Below are 21257 nucleotides of genomic sequence, written 5' to 3'. Positions count from 1 at the left end.
ATCTGAAGGAGTTTTCATGAATGGGGAAGGCTGGGAATTGGGTGGAAGTGTGTCTTGTTTTGTGAATGGGGCCCAGCGCGAGGGATCCAGTTACAGCCTTTACCTGATGTGGCGGCCGCGGCTCGCTCTCCCATTCATAAAACCAGGCCCGCTGCGCGCCGCGGGGGAGGGGCCTCGATCGCGCCGCTGCGCCGCGTTAAAGTTTTCCTGGGGGCACCGGGAAGGGGGGACCACAAAGGAAGTGGTTTAAACTCCCTTAAGGCTTTAAAAAAAATTATACTTTGAACAAGATTTTCCTAGCCCTTGAACTCTGAGCAAGCCGCTTTAAAAATCCTCGATGCCTCTTTCTGGTTCGCGTATGGCAGCTTCTTTCTTTTATTTCATTTTTAAAAGGTATTTTTGCTCTTCGTGGTGAAGTCTTTTGCAACGTATTTCATCGTGAGGCTCAGAAATATGTCCCCCTCCGATCTCTTCCCCGTTGTCCCTTTCCCCCATAGACACTGACAGAATTTCTAAGGTCACGATTTAATCTGACAGATTTTGAAGTCTACAGAGGACTCATTTTCACGGCCTCAACTCAATGCCGACGTTTCTCAGATTTTGTATACGGGTTGGTGACATTTGAGAAAGAGGCTTTATTCTGAATGTTTAGCGCCGTTTGGAAGGCATGCAGGCAAGCTAGCGGGAGTGTTTTTCTAGGAAATTATGGACTGTGTGCAGTTTTGCTCCTCTCCCTCTTTCTCTTTGACTTTGAAATTTTCTGACTAGTTGGGCCAGAGTGTTGAGAGGAGGTTGACCATGAAGGGTTTTCTTGTATCCTGCTCACTTAAGAAAAACAAGTTGGGTGGAATTGCCCACTGAGAAAAAGTTCTCTATATAAAATTTGTATACAAAGTAAACAAAAGGAATTATCCTTAAGCATTTTGCTTTGTTTAGAGCTGGGGTAAATGAAATTACTGTTTTATCCATTTTGTTGATTTAAATGCATTTCTATTTGGAGAGTGAAACAAAGGGTTCAGGAAGATGGTACCTTCCTAAAATTGTTACTTTATTCCTCCCAAATTAGAAAATGTTCCCTCCTTACCATTTTGACCCTCAACCTGTCCTCCTAGCCCCAAGACTTGACACTGCCGAAACAAGTTTAATTATTTTTGTTGTTGTTAAGTTTGGGGAAAATTGAATTCACTATAAGAAACAAACTGAATTTTCTTTACATAGATCTTTTGCTTTTAATACTTTTTAAAGATCTTTGGTAGAGATGCATTTAAAATCTGTGTGATGAAATTTAGTTTCCTTGATCTATATTACTTTTCATGGCTATTTTATTTACTTTAGAAGTTGGTGATATCACAGATATATCTCTGTAAGTTGCCATAGGAATATTTGTGACATTACAGACACTACGTCTGTTTGAACAGAAGAATTAGGTTTTAAAAGAGTGTTGTGTGAAGGTGAGTATATCTCTGATCAATATATTTCTGGAACTATATATGGTGTCTTACCACTGACCTACAAACTACTTTTAGAAACACTATGTATGTCAAATTCTTAATTGCCAATAATTTGGAATGCTTAAACCCATTTTCTCTACTTCCTGTCACTGTACTGTCAAAAATTAAATTATCTCCTAAAAAAAAAAGAAACCTAGCATTACAAATGCCCTGGAGAATCTTCTATTGGAGAGAATCTTGAAATCACCCTTTTATAATGAAAATAAGGGTTTTGGTTTTGGTTTTTATAGGGAACAGATACTAGCAAACTTATGATGTTAATGATTAGAGAGAGAGGGAAGGACAAGGGCGGCCAGCTAGGTAAATGCATTTGACACTAAGTACACTATGAACTTTTGATGCCCTTAATCAAGCACACCTTTAGTCTGTAAAGCTTACACCTGAGTGGGCTTTAAGTACCTCAGAGAAAGTAGTGATTTTGCACAGGCCCTAAAGAAAGAGCCGTAAAAATTACTTCATTTCTCTTCTTTACCCCCTCTCAGTTAAAATCTCCCAAATTCATATTACAGGAGGACCCCATTCCCCTCTGAAATTACTCAATGCTGAAACCTTTCAAAGTGATATTCGAGGCATTGGAAGCACCATGGATGGGTTTTATGATCAGCAAGTCCCTTTTATGGTCCCAGGGGTAAGTTTATGTGGCTTTGGTTTGTTTTGTTCTCCTTCTTCGAATATGAGTCTTCTCCTTATTGGTTCAGTGGCACAACCCCCTTTGTCCCCTTTATTACCCTTGAGCCTCCACTGTCTTTTGGCCCCTTTCAGAAATCTCGATCAGAGGAATGTAGAGGGCGGCCTGTGATTGACAGAAAGAGGAAGTTTTTGGACACAGATCTGGCCCATGATTCCGAAGGTAGTGAAACTTTCCCTTTGGTTTGTGGCTTCTTCAAATGGCTCCCTGTGAGAGCTGCATGCAGACTCATTCTCCCTGTTCTCCCCAGCACAAGAGGTCTCATTCTGGTGTCTTCTGTTTTCAATTCCAGAATTGTTTCAGGATCTCAGTCAACTTCAAGAGGCTTGGTTAGCTGAAGGCAAGTTTCTTGGCTGTCCGATTTTCCATATAAAACATTCTACTGCGCTTTTTAATAAGACTTAAAGGTCTAAAATAAAAATCTCTTTTCCAGCACAAGTTCCTGATGATGAACAGTTTGTCCCAGATTTCCAGTCTGATAACTGTAAGTACCTTTCTGATGGTGGCACATTTGTTCTGAAAACGTTTGGTCTTGGAACATCCATGTCTGGAAGACTCTTTTCAGCAGTTGCCAGCATATTTGGACAGTGGAATGCATTTATTTCTTTTAATAATTCAAAGTTAACCCTCAAAACTTTTGTTTCATTCCTTATTGGAGTTATTTCTAAAATGCTTTTATTCTATTGCAGGTAAGATTTACTGAACATAATTTCATCCTAAATTTCTTTTTGCCTAAGAATGTGTGAGGCTTCAAGCTCAAAATTATTAATCAATTGACATTATATATATAAGATGTTGGACTTAACATCCATTAACCAGACCTTATTTTACAGTGTTTTTTTGTTTGTTTGTTTTATAAATTAAGTCCTTGATGCAGATCATGAGTCTGACATTTTTTTCTCTTTTAAAGGTGCAGAAAATAGTTAATGGAAGATTCCAGTTAATTGTGGCTTCACCCAACATGTCAATTTTGTTTCTACTTCTAAGTTGACACAGGGTGGTCACAGTGTGACCTGATTTACTCTTATTTTTCGTGTAGTTGTCAGGACTTTATCTTTCAGAGAGGAGTAAAACCTTATTCTTCAAATGGTCATTAAGCGCACCTATCATTGAGTTAAGAAATGCAGTGGGAAGCTCAAAAGATGGCTCTCGGTGCTGGCAAAGGCATGGTTAACTTTGCACTGATCTTTCCGGGCTGTCCTCAACAGGTTTGGGAGCTTTTATGGTCCAGGCAGAGCTATCAAGGACAAAGCCGGCTGATGAAATGTGAGCAGCACAGGGCAGCTCTAGAGAGCATTAGTCACTGGCGAGTGAGCAGGTTTAAGAGAGGCCTGGAGAAAACGCTGCCTCTCTTGAGAGTTGCATCATAGAGAAATTCATGTCTCTTAGTCATAGTTTATAATAGCAAGCACCTGAGCCAGGCAAGGATTCGATTTCTCATTTTGCACCAACAAATTCTTCCCAGCTTTGTTTCATCTTGGGCGTGTGTGTGTGTGTGTGTGTGTGCGTGTGTGCGTGTGTTTATATGTGTAAATGCCACAGGGGAGAAAGGGTATCTTTGTATCTAAGTAAAAGCTGGCTGTTCTAAGTCATTAGATGAAAGACCAGAGGTACCAGCTAAACATTCTTTAATGATAGACGTCCTATTCAAGGCACAATGCCATGAAGCTTTAAAAGGGAATGAACTGCAACCCGCAAGTGCATAGTTACCTTAGCAATGTCCCAGCTTGCTATGGTTTTTCTATAGGAAAGTAAATGCATGTTAATTATTGCCCTTTGATTGCTTTCAAGTGATTGGGAAGCTTGCCACTAAAAGGCTAAATAAAGATAACCCAAATATCGTGTGTGCTTGTGTGCGTCTGTGTGTGTGTGTGTGTGTGTGTGTGTGTTGCAAGATAAAAGACGGGATTTGTAATCCCACTTTGTTCTGTGTTGACAATTTGGCCCAGCCTTTCCCGTTCCTGCTCAGAGCAGCATAAACTGCAGTCTGTTTGGGAGGTGGCTTTCTTGGCAGAAGTTCTTTGAAATGCTTTTATGACACTTTTGTTTGTTTCTCTGTAACCCAAAGAGTTAAAAGGAAGTTGAGATGATTGCATTCAAATTGATTTCATGTGCTGAAGCAAAGGTATGCTCTTTCGAGAAAGATGTCAGTAAACAAGATTTATATTTGGAGAGATGTTTATCTGCAGGAATAGGCTAATGTGAAGGAATCAATAAATGTGTTTTGGCTCTTTAGAAATAATTCCCATTCAGCCAATAGAATGTGCTAAATTCTTTCATTAAATTGCAATACCTACTCTAAAATGGAGATGCTTTGAGAGATCTTTCTGCTTACCAAGTGTGATGTGTTTTTTACTTTGTTTGCTTTTTGCTTTAACTTCTTAAGGCTGAGCTTTTCTGTCCTTTAAGGATAAAACAGATGGTTGAGTAGCCTCAAAAAGTGTTTTAATAATTCTTTCCCCTTCTCTGACTCCAATTTCGGGAGATGGAGCTTTAAGAAGGAGGGCTTCAAATAGATCAACTTGCCTGAGAGGTTAAGTAAGAGTGCAGGTATGGGGTGGTATGTTCCTGAGCCGTTCATCCTTACTGTTATGTGTGACTGGTTGGACTGCAGTTGTGACGGGCACTGTAAATGCATGGGAGCTGGCAGCGCCGGGGGCTGGCAACGCCGGGGGCTGGGCAGCCTTCTCTGAGCACATCTCTCAGCCTTGGATTGAGGATCAGCTTTCACTGCAGTCACCTTCTGGAAGAGCCCATGATTATTCCAGGGGAGGGGAAGAAACTCATTCAAATTTAATAAAACCTTATGAGTTGATTTGAATCAGCCAATCAATGAACTGTAAACCAAACTTGCACTTGCCCAGGAAAGCAAACCTTTTCCCTGTAGTAGCAAAAGCATTTGTAACAAATATTCTTTTGTGGCCTGCCACACTGATTATAATCTGTCCTTTTAATAATTTGATTAATTTTCCTGTGTGTATTTGTGGGGGGGGGGGTCGGTGCAGAGGCAGAGAGAGAGAGTGTGTGTGTGTGTGTGTGTGTGTGATTTTGAGAAAAAGAAATACTAAGTAATGTAATTTTTACTTTAGAATGTCAGTTTTGAAGATCATAACTTACTTTTTTCAGTAAGTGCCATGAGCTCAACTTCTAAAGAGATTATATTTTGTAAGTTTTCCAGATTTGGGTTCCTACCCATAGGCATCTATCCAGAAGTGTGATTTGAATAAATGAAACCATTGTTCTTATAAGTCTTATAGAAACGCCCAGCTTACTTCTAGCTATATAGACTTCACCTTATCTCACAAATACAGACATTAGCAAAGTATCCCCCCATCTGGAAACTCTTAAAGGTCAAATTCAAGGCAACAGAAAGTACGACCTATAGACGTAGGGGTTCGGCCAGTGCCCACCATTGTCCCCTGGTCCTGAGAAGTAACCTTGAAGATCCCAGATTGTTTGGGCTGCAGGTCCCTTGTAGAGATAGTCTTCCCAACCCCTTCATTTTACAGGGGAGATAATATAAGGTCCAGGTAACTGGAGAGACTGACTGGTGGTTTGGGGCAAATGTGAGGGGTTAGGTGAAATGAGAAAAAGAAATTATAAAATATTATCCTTAAAGAAGCTTTCACGGAGCTGTAGAGCCAGGGGTACTGGCACGTGCAGGTGTGGCCCAGGCTTTCCCTCATGATTTCAAAAACCTAGAGCCAGCCCTCAGGAAGGACTTAGGGAGACTGTTGACCACCCAGTTTGACACCTCAGTTCTCTTCATTCCATGATCCTGAAAAACTTCTTAAAATATTTGGTGCTTCGAGTTTTTCCATCTAGAATTTGGAAGAGACCTATGAAACAAAAATTATAAAACTGACATCTTTCCTATAAGACATACTAGTGTACATACAGATAAAACTGTGTATCTTGTATAATATAAATATGTATATGTATATATATCCGTATAAATGTGTGTATAGCTAAATATGTGTATTAATACAGAGCTACAAACCTGGAAATCTGGGTCAGTGGTTAGATGTGCATACATTTTTACTTTACATTTTCATAGAATTAACTACAAATCAAAACCATGGATAAGACTGGAACTCAAAGTGCTTAGGTTTGGGGAAGGGGAGCTTACATTAATTTTTCTGGACTGACTTGGCACTTAAGGGTATTACTAGCTTTTAGAATATATAAATAGCATTTTTTAAATGCAGATTTCAGTTCTAATTTTCTTTTAATCTCACTCATTTGTTTCAGTTGTGATATTGTGAAAATTTACCTGTCAGCATCTTGGATAACAAAATTATTTTACACTGGGGAAAAGGCATGATAAAAATCTTGTTTTAAAACCATGGCCTCCATAGCTAATATAATTTAGAGAACTGTTTGAAAATCCAAATGACCTTATTTTCCCCTTGAAGTGTTCTTTTTTAGATCTCTGTTTCAAAAAGAATGGGCCGATTGGAGGAAGTACTAGTAATTTCCTAAGGACCGGCTAATTAACTGATAAAATTGACTTTTCATAAATACATTGTAATAGGTGGCTCGGGAAATAGAATTAACCGTTACGGCAGCCCTTGAGCCTAAAACACATTGATCTTAATCCTGTTTTAATATGAGATTATTCAACTGGACTTTTTTTTTTTTTTTTTTTTTTAATCTACACATGAAGTTGACAGAGTAGAGGCAGAGCCTTCCTTTTGGAGAGGGCACATCATTTGGGGCCCAGTTTGGAGCAAAACTCTAAGGTTACTTGCTCTGTGTCTTGGACCATTTCTATTTGAAAAGATGGTCCCAAAGTCTTTTTGTTTGGAAGGTAGGAAAGTAACTGTAGGCACTTGGAAAATGAGAGATGTGAGGGAGTCCAGGCTATCAGTTTGTCCTTTTTGAGAGCCAGAAGTTCTGAAGGTAGGAGAAGACAGAGGAGTGCTGCTAGGAGCTGGGGGGCGGGGGGGGGGGGATGGAGGGATGTGGAGGGGAGAGGTCATTTGACTCCAGGCTACAGTGTATCTTTCAAAGTCTTTGTTAGCGCACTACCTTACCACTGAGAGGGTGCTAAGTGACTTGAAATCCTTCCTGTTTTGATAGCCTCCAAGATCCTTAGACCAGGACTCTTAAGGATCCAAGACCTACAGTCCCCGTTTATTTAAGAGAGCCATATGTTCGCACAAAATCTATTTTCTCTAACTTTAATTCAGTTGGGCTTATTAAAAACAATGAATTTCTCTCTTCCTCTTTGATGTCTTTCTGCTCTTAGCCCTCTAATAAAACCCCAGTACCCTTTCCAGTCCTTTGTGTTTGGCAAGAACTTGGGGACTTGCATGTGTGTCTGCCCCCAGCCGGTCACTCATGTAGATTCCAGAGGTAACAAAATCCTGGAATCACTCCAGAAATTACCATCTACCCTGTTTTCAGCATTCTTTACTTTCATAAGATTAAGACATGGGTGGCCCGAGAAAGCTGAGGATTTGTATTATCTGCCATTTCTACCAGCTAGGAGAATCATTGTTTTCATTTCAGTCTCAGAAAAAATGTTCGTGGTGGTGGGCTTGGGGGCGTGTGAGTCTCTACTAAGAGACTGTACCGTCCACATGTTACTCGAGTTCTAATGGTGGTAAAGTACGTCCAGCCTCCGAAGCGGACAGCCCCCTCTCAGGCACATGGCTGCCCTTGAGGCAGCTTGGGCCCCATCTGTGCCCTGGCACAGTGTGCGTCTCCACTTGGAATCCAAGGAGCTCAGAGTCTTGTCATGCTGCAGCTCCCAGCTCTTGGACTGGCGCCAGGCATGCTGATGCCAGGACCGGATTAGGTTGCTTTTTTAAAAATTCATTTTGTGAACTCATCAAGCTCATTTAACGGAGGCTTTGGTCGTCAGTTTCTATCATTGTCCCAGCCCTCTAAGAGGCTCAGCTTAAAGGAGGGGCAAAATACTAGGTCCCTAGTGTATATGCGGGTGGGCGCCTATGAGAGAGAGAGAGAGAGAGAGAGAGTGTGTGTGTGTGTGTGTGTGTGTGTGTCCGTAACCACAATGTAAGTACTCCTTTAGGCTTGGCAGGGGAGTAGCAGCTCTTCTTAGAGAGAAGAGCCCCCACAAAGCAAATAAAGGGGGCTCCTCTGCCCAGAATGAGGAAGCATCGGTGGAAAGTTGCAATCCAGGGCACAAAGACTCCAGGGAGCAGGATAAGATCGAGCTATCAAGAGGCCAGGAGTTTGCCACTGGTCTGCAGAGCAGCCAAGGCATTGCATGGAGATTCTGCAGTCAGAAAAGCTATAGAGAAACGCTTCCCGTGTGGCCATCTGAGTTCACTAGTGTTGGGGGGGGGGGGGTGGAGGCGGTGCAGGCACTGAGAAGAGGTAAATAGAAGATATTTGAAAATAGCCAAATATGTTATGAAAAAAGGAAACAACCCAAGAGCTAGTTTATCTTCAGGATTTGATTTTTCACAAAGTAGTATGCGTTTCTTGAAATAAACTCTGGCTGTCAGACTGGCTTCATCAGATCTTCAGGGTAATTATTGAAGATTTGAAAAAAATCTCTAAGAAACCAAACCAGTTTTTAGCCTTGTACTTTGCGTTGTCCTTGGAGTAGATTTCACCCGCCAACCCCAAGATATCCACGCTCTTCCCTTTTGATGTCTCATGGGCATGGGCGGGGGTGGGGGGGTAGGGTGGGATTATAAACCTTTCAAGCCGGATGTGAAGCCAGTAAAGGAACTGTGAAGCTGTTCATAATAGGTAGCTCGCACCCTCCCCGCCCCCCCCCCCCCCCCCCCCCCCGCTGCAGCCAGAGAATCTAGTAGTGTCTCTGGAGACCCTCTCCCTTGGGGAGGATGCCAGGTGGCTCCCCCCATGTAGCTATTGGCAGTGAATGGAAAAGCAAGGAGTCTGGAAAGGCTGACTTCCTCAGAGAGCTGTCCTCTAATGCAAACCAGCTTGCCTGGGGGCAGGAGAAATACCAGTGAAGTCTTTTTCTCTCAGCTGGTAGCTACAGTCAGATTCCAAACCAGGCAGCACAGGATAGTTTGCTTTTTGCCTTTTTTGCCAGAGGGCACTTGCCGACCTTGCTTGGAGAGGACTGGCGCATCCTTGCAGATTTCAGCCGGGTCTTGTCCATCTGAATCTCTGGGAGGGTGCAGAGCAGGCAGGCGCCTGCAGTGTCTGAATTTCTTACATAAACACAGCGCACTGGGCGAGCAAGAGTCCCTGTGGCGACAGCTGGGCTCTGCTCCGTCTGCCCCAGCGAGCTGAGCTGCTGAGTCCCCCTCTTGCCTGAATGGAGCATTCCAAATTGGTTGTGAATGGAGGGCGGGGCTCCCTTGCAGACTTTTTCAATGAATAACCAGACCCTATTGTGCAGCCTGTGGAAAAACAACCAACTCAAACAACACTGGGACTGTTAGAAATATGCTTGTGATTGGCAGCTTGGAGAACCTCCAAAATTAGTTTCCTTTGGCTTCCCTGCTGCTCCCTGTTCTCCGAGCCTGAGCTTAATGAGCCTGGGCTTAATGGGGTTCCAGTTTCCTTTTAAGTGCTGGCTTTAACCCTGCCAGTGCCAGGAGGATGGTCTGGGCTTCTGGGGTAGGGCTGCTACTGACCAGTGAGGCCACCCCCCGTTTTTTTCCTCCCGTTTTACCGGAGCTGTCTAAAGGGGCGGCTAATAGAAGAGGGTGGTTTAGCTTCCGTGGAGAGAGAGGTGTTGAGACTTGATCTGAGGATATGACCCTTTTATCTCCCGCTTGCCATGGGGCTGTGGCTTTAGCTCCCTTGGAAGATTCCTGCCTGCTCTTCCCCTGCAAGCTCCAGCCTCGACTCCAGGCCTAGGAGCTCCAGGCCTAGGAGCGGGTGTTTGCCGCCGCGCAGAGAGCTCTTGGTTAGGCTTACATTTTGACTTGGGAATGACAAAGCTGTAATTTCCCTATTCCTTGGCCTTCTCTGTCCTGTTTAATTTCCCACTGTGGTCGGATACATGTCATTTTAAAATGATACTTCCCAGACTGTTACTCAGCTACGGGGGAGCCTCGCTCTGGCTGTGACCCTTCCGCCGGGCACTCAGCAAATGCCTTGCCTCCTCAAATGAACGTCCCAGGAAGTACCAGAAGGAACCCGGCCTCTGAGCAGCCCCCAAACCAGAGCGGCCTCCTCACCCCAGATGAGGCCAGGTCCTAGGGGTACGCTTGCCTCCGTCACACCCACTGGAAACATCCTCCACTGTCTTGGCCAACAGCTCACAGACACACCCCGAAGGGGCCGTGTGGGCTAGACCAGGGCCGTGGGATGAGCATGAAAAGGACAGTCAAAAAACAAAACAAAACTTAGTAATACTGATTCACTGATTCAGTGCAGCTTCCTCAAGGTTTTAAAGAGCTGTTTTGAGAGCTCACACCTGAAATGAGGCTCTTTGCATTTATGTTTCGCTATAAGGTGTTTTGTTTTTTTTTCCTGAAATATTTCCTTTGCTATAAATTGGGCCTGCAAGAATGTCTTCCTTTCCCTATTAAAAAAAGAACAGGTCTGGGCAGATTGTCTTTTCGTGAGAGTTTGAAACTCTCAGGAGGTAACGCTAGATATCAGCTGTGTAAGAGGATGCTGACATTTGTGCTTTTCCAGAGGGGCTGAGGAGGACTTCAGCTTCCAGAAACACTTTTCAGCTGAGTGCCTGGAAAGGCTTTGTGACTGCCTGGAAGGGCACTTAATGGGGGTCCTTTATACTTTTCCCATAGAAAAGGTAGAATCCAAGAAGGGGATGTTCTTCTATGGGGGCTGTCCCGCCCACAGTAAGGACCTGATCCTGGACCGCCTACCCCAAGTGTCCTAATCAGAATCTTAATGGGGGGAATAACTTAGTGTAGTGATCGCTTCCCTGTGCTTGAGGGGTTCCTCAGGTCAGAAGATTTCTGCCCCTCAACTCCTTTTTCATTCCTTTCCCTCTCCATGGAATCTTTCTTGAGGAATAAGGAGAAAGCCACAGAGGGCTTTAATGTCATCTCTCTTTTGACAAATACTAAACTTCGTCCCAGCTTCCTGATTTACATTCTTGTTAAAACAGGAAACAATCTCTCCAAAAGCAGAGAACCCCTGTGTTCTGTTTCTGTCTGCTGCAGCCCTAGCACTGAGCTCTGCACGTGTCAGCACTTGGTGAGTGTATTTTACGTTCCACGTTTCTGTCAGGTTCCCTTCCCACCCCATCTTTCAACAGCCCCCAACACCAGCTTCTACCTGCTCAGAGAAGCAGAGGATCTCAAAACCAGAGTTCTGAGAGTCCTTGGGAAGACCTTAGAGATAAATAGGAAAAAAATAGGACGAGTTCTCATTTTCTGATCCCTCCTTTAAGCACATACACAAGCCAAGTCTTCATAGGCTGCATTTAGACTTCGTGCAGCTAATGCTATGTTTCCCAGTAAGGCTGCATGTGCTGGAGAACAAGTCACGGTGTAGACACCCTTGACACATTTGCCGAGTTTCTGCTTTTAGGAGAAGGAGGGCCATAAATAGAGGAATGGTTCTCAGAGAAGCTGATTTCCCTAATTTCTCTAGAGTTTGGATTTTCTCCTGTCAGATCAAGTTTGAAGTCAAAGATAAAATTTTCCACAGTGCTTAAGTCCTGTTTCAAGTATCATTAACACTTTTCTTTAATGCTGGTTCAGGATGAGAATCACATAAACTGGGAATAAATTATAGGAAGGATGTTAAAGAAGATTTAGTTTTGCATTTTTTTTCCCATTCAGGAAAAACGCCCTGTTCCCCCTTTCCTTGACAGTGTGTTCCCCCTGTGGGCAGCCCTTCACGGTAAAATCTGTGGTTGACGTAAGGCCCACAGTAGAGGAAGAAGCCATCCCGTCGTCTCTCCTGCAAAGGCTCTCTGTAGACCTGTTTCTCACAAGTGAAAATCAAACAAATAGTTGTCTATCATATTGGTTAAAGTTGAATATGAAAATTCTTTGAACAGCTGCCCCAGGAAAGGAATTAGTATGAATAATGCTCAGATTTTCCTTTTGGGGTAAGCAGGCCAGTCAGTCACCGTTTCATCCTACTAGTCTCTTAAGCTTGAAAGTAACCAAACACCCCAGGTGGAAACCAGCTCTCCAGGCTGTGGGTCTAAAAAGCCCCACCCGGTGGTAGTCAAAATGGGGCGGTTCATTCAAAGCCAGAGGAGCCACTTATTTTTATCTTGACTCTCCTCTGAGTCAGCTCTGTACACTCGCACAAGCCTTTTACTTGACTTGCTCTGGTTTCTTCAATCGCCCACAAATTTGGGGATGTGACACATGGATGCAATTAGATATATTCGTTCTGTACAAAATATTTTTGTGGAAGAGCCCCATCTCAATTAATACACAAGCCCCACCTCCATCAACATGGGGCCGGTTCTTTTCAAAGCTTGTCCTCTCTTTAATTTCTAACTCTTCTATTTAAGGCCTCTGGGTTCCCATTTTCAAATTCTAAAGTAATAATCCTAAGTTGTTAGGACAAAAGAGTTCTTTGAAGAAAAGAAACTGCACAGATCCAAGCCATTTCAAAAATAATACTGAGGTGTGGAGAGTGTGAACTTGAAGTAAATCTGAAACTAGTTCATCTGGGTCAAAAAAAACCCCAAAAAACAAACAAACAAAAACACACCTCTCTGCTACCATTGGCATTAAATTTTCTTCCTGATTTGAGGTTTTCTATTTGGAAATGACTACTTGAAAGATTTGCGATTTTGTACCGAGAACAAGAGGGAGCTATTCTGGGATAGAGCTTGTTCTTACCCACGGTTCCCCTTCTGTGAGGCAGGACATCCCTGACTCAGGACCTACATCCAGAGTGGGTCCTCTTACTAACACGACCATTTCTTTTAAGGAGGAGCCATACAAAGAATCTCTTTCCTTCTATTTTAGCCAGACTTAGAATAGAAACCTTCAAAAATCACCTGTGTCATTATTGTTAGTGCTGATAGAGTTTAAAGAAAGGGCAAGGTCAGTATCCCAAATTCTATTTAGCAACTGGTCCTCCTACTTGATGACCAAGGAAAGACGTGACCAGCCAACTTTCTTACCCTGGCACACTTGCCACTGAACCATAGGTCAGCCCGTGAGGACTCTTGCTCCTAAGGCCTACAACAGGCCTGTTGTTACCCTGAGCTCTTCCCAGGGTCCACTCAGCCTTTGGAGGCAGGGAGCAGCTTCCAGCCTCTTGCAACAGAAGAGGCAAATAGCCTTGAGGACCACCTTGGCTCTTCCTAGTGAAAGCTATCTCCTCCCCCCACCCCCACTGTCTCTCCTTTAGAACCTGGTTGACATCCTTGGCTTGGATCACATTTTCTCCTTTCTGGAGGGGGAGTAAAGAGGTAGGGGGAGCTTTGAGCCCCCTCTGGAGGCAGGTGCCCCTCCAATATTCTGAGTGGTCAGCTTGCATGATACTATCCCACCCCAACTTACAGTTGTGCATTACACAGCAACCTCCCAAACTGATTTTCATGGGCAAAATTGAGTTTTTCATCTTTTGGCCCATAGTATTTCAGCTGGTGATTTGATTCTGGGATACCATGTGCTAGTTCTGCCAGCCAGCTGCTGCCATTGCTGGAAGAGACAGGGGACGAAGGGGGAGGGGAGGGAGGAAATTTGTCATGGATGTTGTAATCATTGAGCTGAGCCTGGCAGAGGCAAACCTCCAAATCATCCCATTCCCCTCCCCATTCCATGAAGTCACTAGATGATATAAACATTATAGTTCAAATAATATGATCCCAGCAGAATAAGAATACCCCCCCCCCCATAAAGCCCTTTCCTGTAAAGTATAACCCCTTGTCAGGTCAATCACAGAGAAATGTAAATGCTTTTGTAAGTGTGAAACCACCGTTTTTTATCTTTTCCTGCTTGTTACCCTTGCCAGAAGGGCTTCGTTGGGGGGGGGTGTCTAACAGAAGCTTCCTCCTGGGGGCCCCTTGAGCTGGAACTGCAGATGTGCTCTGGCATCTTTGAAGCTGGATTTCTCTGTTGTTGAATCTGCCTCATACCATATTTTCCACATTCCAGGGAGTAGTAAGGGCATAAAATGCCCTAACACCGGCCCTCTACGAGACAAAATTTAGAAACACTACTTTCCAGAGCCAGTGTGAGCACTGTGGGATCTTGTCGTCAATCCAGTGGCAGTCCTGCATACAGCCAGCATGTCCCCAGAGAAAGCCACGCTCTGCGAGCTCAGTATGTATCTATGGCCCGACCTAGACCCATGTCACTGTCAGCTCCAGGCCATAGCAGAGATTTAGACTTGTCTAAGGTAAACAGAAGATGCAAGAGGCTTACAGAGCATGGCTTCATGGTTGTAACTGCTTCGTGGTATCAATTCCATTGTCTAATTTAAAACCCAGGTGGGAGAAATCCTGTCAATAACTCTCATTCCTGTATCCTGGGAGGCATTCTGCTGCCCTTGCAGGTGGCCACTTAGAGATATTTCAGGTACCACTCTCCAGTAATGCTATTTATACATTTTCAAAGTGGGGCCAGTGCTTTTCTAAGCTTCTTTTCTTCCCTTTAATTTCTAACTCTTGTATTCAAGACCCCTGGGTTGCCATTTTCAGAAGTCTGGAGTAATCTTCTGATGTCCCCACTAACCCTGTTTTTCTGCCACTCCCTTCGTGAATTGAGAGTGGGCTCTCTGGAGATACAGTCTCCACACCACCTTTCAAGTAAGTGCCTCTCATGTTTCATAGGAGCTCACCAACGTGATCCCTGGGCTTGCATCCCCAAAAAAGTTGCCAGCTCTTGATTTCCAAATACTTGGTATAAACTCATCTATCTTATGGGCAGAAAAAGGTATCTTCTTCCCTCACCTCTTTCCTTGAGCAGGACCTGGCTCCGGTTTCCCTGGTTATTCTTTCACTCTGGTATTCCCCGGTCATGTTCATGCATGGTCAGAAGACTTGAATCTCACTTTTGGATTGGTCCATTCCGAATACCAGTGTAACCCCAACCCTATTTGTTGGATCTGTCTTTTCCCCTAGTCCGTGTCATGATAGCAAGGTCAAAGTCTTTTTTTCTTGAGCTTATTATATTACCCCAAGTTTCTAGCTCTAAATCATAAAAAATAGAGTGGGTTTTGTTTCGTTTTGGTTTTTGTCCATACACTAATTCCTGAAGCCTCTCTTTTGCTGACTGTAGGTTTTCCCCACTGCGTAGAAGAAATCTGATTCCTGAAGCCAGATGTTCTGGGAACTAGCTTTATCAGTTCCTGATTTGGCTCTTGGGATATTTATTGTACAGAAGATAATATGGGCCATATAGGAAGGGCTTCTAGAATTGTTAACTGATGAATTCTGCTACCTCATGGTTGATTCTGTACCCTGGGGCCCAAAAATACACCACCAGGGTAATGATACTCAGCCCTTTGGTCCCCGACTAGCAACAGGACAAGTAGGAAAAAATAACCTGGAGTAATCAACACCATAACCCCACCACCACCACCATGATTAATCACCAATCTAAAATCCTGAATATTGCCACCATGCCAATCCTAAAGAGAATTTTCCTTGTACCTACTGATACCAAATTCTATCCCAGGGAGGAAGCCTTGCTTTCTTCGTGTAGGACTTTGCCCAGGACAGATGCAGCTATTCTCGCAGAGATCGCAGAGAGAGTCTGCCCTGAACTCTTGGTCCCTGTGTGTATGCTCACCTACGTACGGCTGCTCCAGATGTTTGTCGTATCTCCCATGAGTTGTGTAGAGAGCCTTGATTCCACACCTGAGTCCTACCGCCATCCTTGATTCCCAAAACATAAACGCACTGGGGATTCTCCAAGCCAACAAACTTTTAAAACACAGCTTAGGGCGTTAGTCCGCATTCCTCTCTGATCTAGCCAGGTAAGCTAGGTTGGTCCAGTTGAGGCCTTCAGAAACTCTTGTGCCTTTTTTCCCTAAGGCTCAGAGCACCAAAAGCCAAGGCCACCCATTTCAAGCTGCTTCTCCTGGCTCTGCTCAGCCTTTATGGACAGAAGGAGCCAAACCAGCTGCTTAGAAAGGAAGAGAACAAAGGAGAACCTTAAGGAAGAGGACTTTAATTCTTTTTCATTCTGCCAACCTTCACAGATTGGTGATGACTACATTGTGTCCTCTTGAGGACTCTGGGCATAGAATCTAAGGAGTTGTCCAACTGTTCTAGTGATGTTCTCAACCTGCAGTGCACATATATTTACAAGGGGTAGACATTCATCTTTTCCCAAGAATGCTTTGTGGTCTTGAGTTGGGCATATGTTTTAGTTTCTGTTATATGTGTATTGACATATATGTGGAATTACTAATAGATTTCACTTTTGTTAATATTTTGTACTTATGTAATAACCGTCTTTTTACCCAGGCAATGGTAATTACAGGTGGCCATGGTCCATAGTCATGATGACAGCAGTGGTGATTTTCATTTGCCCTCTCTTGGGTGTTCCTTTCTCCTTTCTAAGTGAACCAGGGCCAAAAAAGTATTTGAGAACCACTGGCTTAGATGTTAGAATGTGACCAACATTTGTCTTTGTATAATTTTAGTTCCCGGGGCAGTATTATCCAAACATGGTAAAAGATAAACAGGATAGTATCCTTCTAAATTAGTAATGGGCCAGGAGTGACTTTTTTCATGTGTAAATGCATGGTTTTGAAGTTCTTAGTACATCTACTTTTGACCTGTTAGTCAACCATGAGATAAAGGCTTTTTTTTTTCCTCCAAGTATCTTAGAGGAGATGGAATATAATATCTGTCTTATTGATTTATTTTTATTTAAAAGATTTATTTATTAAAGAAAGAGAGAGAGTGGGGGGGTCGGAGGTGCTGAGAAAGAGAGAATCCCAAACAGACTTCCCACTGAGCATGGAACCCAACATAGGGCTTGATCTCCTGACCCTGAGAACATGGCCTGAACCGAAATCAAGAGTAGGACACTCAACTGACTAAGCCACCCAGGCACCCCCTTATTGATTGCTTTTTAAAACATATTCCTACATTTGCTTCATTTCTCTGTGTATAGATTATTTTTTTTCTTTCTGAACCATTCAAAAGCAAGTTGCAGACATGATATTTCATCCCTAAATATTTTAGTGTGCATCTCCAAAGATTAAGGGTACAATATATAGCCTAGGAAAATTAACTTTTATACAGTAATATTCAGAATTCCCCAGTTGTCCCTCGAGTGCCTTTAATAGCTGATATTAATAATGTTTTTGATCTAGGATTCCATTAAGAATCCCATATTGCATTTATTGTTGTCTCTTTTATCTTCTTTACAACACATTCTCCTTTTTTCCCCCATAACCTTTTTTGAAGGGTCCTAGACAGTTGTTTTGTAGTTGTTGACTTTTGGGGGGATACATTTTTCTTTAAGATTTTATTTCTTTGAAAGAAAGAGAACACAGGTGTGAGTATATACAAGTAGGGGGATGAGCAAAAGGAGAGGGAGAGGGAGAGAGAATCTGAAGCAGATTCCATGCTAAGCGTAGAGCCCAACGCAGGGCTCAATCTCATGAGAGATCAGGACCTGAGCCAAAACCAAGAGTTGGATGCTCAACTGACGGAGCCACTCAGGTGCCCCTGGGGGTACATTTTTAAAGGATACATAGAAATGCAAACACCACACAAAAATGCTGGCCTTAGGCCCAGAAATGTCCTAGGTTGCTGATTCCCTTACTCTTATATCCATGTTATTGCTTTGACCTTAAAATACTAGTATAAAAGAAGAGCGTGAGTTAAATGGAGATATTTGGGTCGGAGATAGTTTGCGCATGTTTGAGGAGAGGGCTTTTGAGGGAATCATTAAAATTTTTTTAGCACAGCTTACTAAATATTTGATTTTACTATTTATAGATGATTTTTTCACTATATTCAATTTTTAAATTTATGCTTAGCAGGGTTAGCCGTGTCAGATATTAAAGAAAGCAGTGCATTCTCCCATACCTCCTCCAATTCTGCTTTTAGAACTTGTGCCCCCTAACTACGTTTGATAACATTTCAAATCTTTATTTTTGGAAACTGTTGCCAGGCAGAATTAATGTTAACTGTTCAAATGGGTCTGAGCATGTTTCTTATTTGGTTTGGAAATCCACAAGGCATCTCCTTTTCCAGATGCTCTTTTTAAGTGCCAAAACCTATCCACTTACTTTATCTCCCTTGAACCTTCTTGGTTCCCAGAACAGAGTATTATCTCCTGTCCTTGTCATTCACTAGTACTGCTATAGCAATTACAGAGAATATTGAGACATTAGGAATATATTTTATGCTTGAAATGAATTTTTAATCTACTCAGCCCTAAAATAAAGACCTATTTCTGACCTCTTCTGGTAATATGGTAGAACTTAAAAAATAAGCCTCATTCTATCTCTTTCTTCTTACTAATTGGCTCTTTGAACTTTGTCCCAAAATTTGTCCAAAAAAGGCCAAAGCTAAGGAAAGCAGGAGTATATTGAAAAGTACTCCTATTGGCTTTACTGTGCTCTTCAAACCACAGGTCCCAAGGGACACTACATCTGGTGACCTCAAGCCCTCTGGTCTTTGCTAGTGGGGCACTCTGACAAGTTCAGGGTGTGTGAGGAGAGGTCACACCTGCTCTTTCTGGGTGGTTTCTTTGGTTCTATTTTGCCAGCATCAGATTTATATCACATGTCCTTCTGCTTGACGGTTTTTCCCCCTGCCTTCTCTCCTCATGCTCTACTCACTGCCATAACCAAAGAACAGTATGGGCAGATGTCTCAGGCTCTCCCGCCCCCCCCCCCAAACTGAACAGTACATATTTCCTTACTATGGAAGGAAATGAGGTGAGATGGTAGTGGCCTAAGAGAGGAACAGTGCCCAAAGCTGAGGCAAAAGGAATAGTAAAGCTCAAGAATAGAGACCTTCACAGTAGGATTACGACTCTAGAATCTTGAGAAGTCTCTGACCATGACTACATATATTCCACATTCAGAAGTGCTGTGAGAGGCTCTAGAGACATAGACTGGCCACCCAAGACATAGCCTCATGGACATGCCATTTGGAGGCAGGTGTTGGTGTTCTGGTCAACTTCTGTCATGAGACACAACTTTCCATGTGAAGTAAGGTCGTGGCTGTCGAGTGTGACCAAATAAGGTCCTCCCCCCAGGGCAGGCCTGCACTGCTGATTTGGGAAAGATGAGTCCGCTCCAGGTGAAGGTACTGAAACTGAAGAGGGGAGGAGGAAAACACCAAAACACAGGCTGATCAACGACCACCAGGGAAAGTAGGCAAAGCCTGTGTGTGAAGCGGTAGAAATAACAACGGGCTTAGTCTTTCTCACCCTCAGACTGCAGTGTCACTGATCAGCAATTTCTTTAACACTCAGCAACTACATAAATGTTAAATGTATTCACAACAAAGTCAGTGGCAAATTGAAAACTTTGGTGATTATGGGAACACTAAAGGAAAGCCTTATTAGAGGAGGTGGGTTTTGTCTTAATAAAAAAAAAAAATTCCTTTTAAATCAAACTGTGTTCATCATAAAATTCAACAAAAGTGTTTTCCTTTGTTTCAATCGTATATGCTGTAATAGTGAAGTTCACTGCCAGCACTGGCATGGGGGAGCTGCCTTGGACAGAGTCCACAAGCCTGTACTTGTGGGCAGGAAACAGATTTTGTCAGCAGAGGGAATTATTATTTCTCTTGAATGGGCCAGTTTGTCTGTTTTTTCTATTTCAAAACAATTGAGTTATTTCTTTGGAAGACTATTTCTATACCATCACAGAAGAAAGATTTTCTAAACTTTGAGAAATCTTAATAAGCATTAACTCAATGGTGCTGTTCAACAGGGCTCGAAACTCGTGCTCCCTTCAGTAGCACATATACTAAAATTGGAACGATACAGAGAAGATTAGCCTGGCTCCTGAGCAAGGATGACACACAAATTTGTGAAGCGTTCCATATTTTTCCTAAAATAACACTGTATATTTTAACAATACTGGAATTAAAATAAAAAACTTAATATAAAAAAAGAGAAACTTAATTAATACAATGTATAGCAATTATAAGAGTACAGCTTGACAAACTGTGCAAGCATGTAGATCAAGATCCAGAACTTATCAAAGTACAAGAAGACTCCGTGTGTCCCCTGGACAGGTGCTACCCTCAGGGTAGCCTCCAATCTGGCTTTAAACACCGTATATTAGTTTCCCGTCCTTTTGAATGTTACATAAATGGACTTAGATAGTATGTACTCTCTTTTGTCTGGCTTTTACTCACCATATTAGTGACATTCCATGTTGGCCAATGTAATTGTAATTTCTTTATGTTCATTTCTGTATAGTGCTGAAATTTAGTTTGGGGCTACACTGAGTCTATAGATAAATTTGGGAAGAATTGATATCTCCATAATGTTAAGCTTTCTAACCCATGAACATGATCTGTCTTTCCATATATTGAGAGTTCTTTAATTTTCTTGTGTTTTGTAGTTTTCTGTTTAGGCATCTTACATGTCTTTTGTTAGATGTGTTCCTAGGTATTTGATATTATTTGTTGCTATTGTAAATTTATTTTTTAAATTTCACATGTATACAGAAATAGTTCTTTTTTATATTAGGCTTGTAGCCATTGATCTTGGTAAATTAACTTATTGATTCCTATATTTTGAGGATACTTTTATATTTTCTACATACCAAATCAGGCCATCTTTGAATAATGACATTTATATTTCTTCCTTCCTAATCCATTTGCCTTTTATTTATTTTTCTTGACTTATTGCATTGGCTAGGATCAGGCCTGATTTTTAAAAATTATTTATTTATTTGATAGAGAGAGAGCACAAGCAGGGGGAACAGCAGACAGAGGGAGACGGAAAAGCAGGTTCCCTGCTGAGCAAGGAGCCCAATCCAGGACTTGATCCCAGGACCTTGGGATCATGCCCTGAGGCAACAGCAGACACTTAACCGACTGAGCCACCCAGGCATCCCTCAGGCCTGATTTTTGATCACTGTGTCAGAAAAATCTCCCAAGGTGTTCCCTAATAAGAAAACCAACTATAAAGTTAAGTTGATTGATCTCTGAACATAGTATCTAGATTTAAAATGGTGTTATGGTGGTCTACAAAGCAATATATTGTACTTTG

General features: G+C 42.5%; 1 protein-coding gene and 1 non-coding gene across 3 annotated transcripts in view; both read left to right on the top strand.

Moving 5' to 3' along the window:
• Positions 1-21257, top strand: part of ETV5 (ETS variant transcription factor 5) — a 58186-nt gene that overhangs the window by 2207 nt on the left and 34722 nt on the right. For both annotated transcript variants that reach the window (XM_087861474.1, XM_045776621.2), the window contains exons 2-5: positions 2021-2139; positions 2274-2361; positions 2492-2539; positions 2633-2683. In XM_087861474.1, coding sequence (XP_087717600.1) covers positions 2095-2139; positions 2274-2361; positions 2492-2539; positions 2633-2683 — 232 coding nt within the window. In that variant the 5' untranslated portion in view covers positions 2021-2094. The remainder of the gene's footprint in view (positions 1-2020; positions 2140-2273; positions 2362-2491; positions 2540-2632; positions 2684-21257) is intronic.
• Positions 19978-20084, top strand: LOC123778980 (U6 spliceosomal RNA). The gene has a single exon (XR_006776046.1). It is a non-coding gene; the product is annotated as a U6 spliceosomal RNA (small nuclear RNA).

This window comes from Ursus americanus, chromosome 4, assembly GCF_024610735.1.
Source record: "Ursus americanus isolate L20-20 chromosome 4, mUrsAme1.1.p, whole genome shotgun sequence".
NCBI lineage: Eukaryota > Metazoa > Chordata > Mammalia > Carnivora > Ursidae > Ursus > Ursus americanus.
This window is presented reverse-complemented; position numbering and strand designations above follow the sequence as displayed.